The 2,009-nt window shown below is 51.4% G+C and overlaps 1 protein-coding gene across 1 annotated transcript in view; it reads right to left on the bottom strand.

The window, feature by feature from the left end:
- Nucleotides 1–241: 241 nt before the first annotated feature.
- The window catches only part of LOC138368950 (major centromere autoantigen B-like), a 10,691-nt gene continuing 8,923 nt past the window's right edge, over nt 242–2,009 (bottom strand). The window contains exon 4 of the mRNA XM_069331679.1: nt 242–276. Coding sequence (XP_069187780.1) covers nt 242–276 — 35 coding nt within the window. The remainder of the gene's footprint in view (nt 277–2,009) is intronic.

The following is a 2,009-nucleotide window of genomic DNA, read 5'->3' as shown; positions in this document are numbered from 1 at the left end:
TACACAAAAATATTTTGTTTTCTTTTGTACCCCAAAAAGTGCTTCTGAACCAATTTATAAATCCTGGCTCCACTAACATCAAGAGTATATAGGACAACGAGGAAGTCAAACTTGCCGTTCACACGCTGGCCTTGACTTCCACCTGGCTCTGCCTTCACCTTTGTTTCCTGTAATTCTTAACATGAATTCTTACTGAATTGGTCTTGAAATTCACAACCAAAAATATATTAATTTGATTGTTTTAGTTTGTTGCACCAAAATGATCATTAATATAAACTGTAAATAAATAATACAAATTATAATCTTATAAACATAAATATACATCTCAACGTGTATAATTAAAAGTCTCAACACCAGCTGTATGAAACTGTGAATTCTTGGAGTATTTTGAAGAACAAGAGAAACAAATATAAAATAATATAAAAATTTGTTGTATCTCAGAAAATACTTTTATTGACATCAATTTACGTTTCAAGCTTAAGTGAGATGTAAATGGAAAATCGACCATTATCAAAGGAGCGAATAAATCGTTGTGGGAATGTATCCAGGAATACAGTGCCGCAGTTTATGTATTTTGTGCCTTACACAGGTCAACACATATAACCCGTCTTGTTGTTAGAGTGGGTCTGGTACTGGACTGCCACTCTACCGCAATAGTATTGATCCTTTGAGTCTTTATTGAGAAAATGTTGCAAAATGTGGCTTGAGAAGTATTCAAGCTCCTACACATAACTATGTAAACCCAGCTTAGGTATTCCTCACTATCCGCGACACAATTTGCACCTCACCTTCTTCCCTGATCGACAACGACTATGCAATACCTCACTGTACCTCACCCTACATGGTGAGTGTACTGTGACCTTATTCCTACCTGCTCCTCACCTCACTCTCCTACTTGCTCACCTCTCATCTTACTCTCTTCTCTATATATCTGCCTGCACCTTCCTCTTTACGGGCTCACCATAGCCCGTGCTACATGGACATATCGTTCTGAGTAGCTAAATCTAAAACAACAACAACATCCACTCTTCCACAAGGACAACTGGTCATACAAGGGCAGGGAAGGTGGACGGAGCCTTGGTGTGGTCGCCCCTCAAGACCGCCTCCACCACCTCTGCCACACCTTGAAGAAGGACATTAGACCAGACCAACAACATCAGGGAACTGGGACTAGGAATCCAATCCTCTTGTAACACCTGGACCCCCCTAGAGGGGCCGACTGTGGCCACCCCTGCTGACGCCTGAGGCCAGCCCTGCTGACGCCTGAGGCCAGCCCTGCTGACTCCTGAGGCCAGCCCTGCTGACTCCTGAGGCCAGCCCTGCTGACTCCTGAGGCCACCCCTGCTGACTCCTGAGGCCAGCCCTGCTGACGCTTGAGGCCAGTCCTGCTGACGCCTGAGGCCAGCCCTGCTGACTCCTGAGGCCAGCCCTGCTGACGCCTGAGGCCAGTCCTGCTGACGCCTGAGGCCAGCCCTGCTGACTCCTGTGGCCAGCCCTGCTGACGCCTGAGGCCAGCCCTGCTGACTCCTGAGGCCAGCCCTGCTGACTCCTGAGGCCAGCCCTGCTGACTCCTGAGGCCAGCCCTGCTGACTCCTGAGGCCAGCCCTGCTGACTCCTGAGGCCAGCCCTGCTGACTCCTGAGGCCAGCCCTGCTGACTCCTGAGGCCACCCCTGCTGACTCCTGAGGCCAGCCCTGCTGACGCCTGAGGCCAGTCCTGCTGACGCCTGAGGCCAGCCCTGCTGACTCCTGAGGCCAGCCCTGCTGACGCCTGAGGCCAGTCCTGCTGACGCCTGATGCCAGCCCTGCTGACTCCTGAGGCCAGCCCTGCTGACTCCTGAGGCCACCCCTGCTGACTCCTGAGGCCAGCCCTGCTGACTTCTGAGGCCAGCCCTGCTGACTCCTGAGGCCAGCCCTGCTGACTCCTGAGGCCAGCCCTGCTGACTCCTGAGGCCAGCCCTGCTGACTCCTGAGGCCACCCCTGCTGACTCCTGAGGCCAGCCCTGCTGAC

This window comes from Procambarus clarkii, chromosome 3, assembly GCF_040958095.1.
Source record: "Procambarus clarkii isolate CNS0578487 chromosome 3, FALCON_Pclarkii_2.0, whole genome shotgun sequence".
Lineage (NCBI taxonomy): Eukaryota > Metazoa > Arthropoda > Malacostraca > Decapoda > Cambaridae > Procambarus > Procambarus clarkii.
This window is presented reverse-complemented; position numbering and strand designations above follow the sequence as displayed.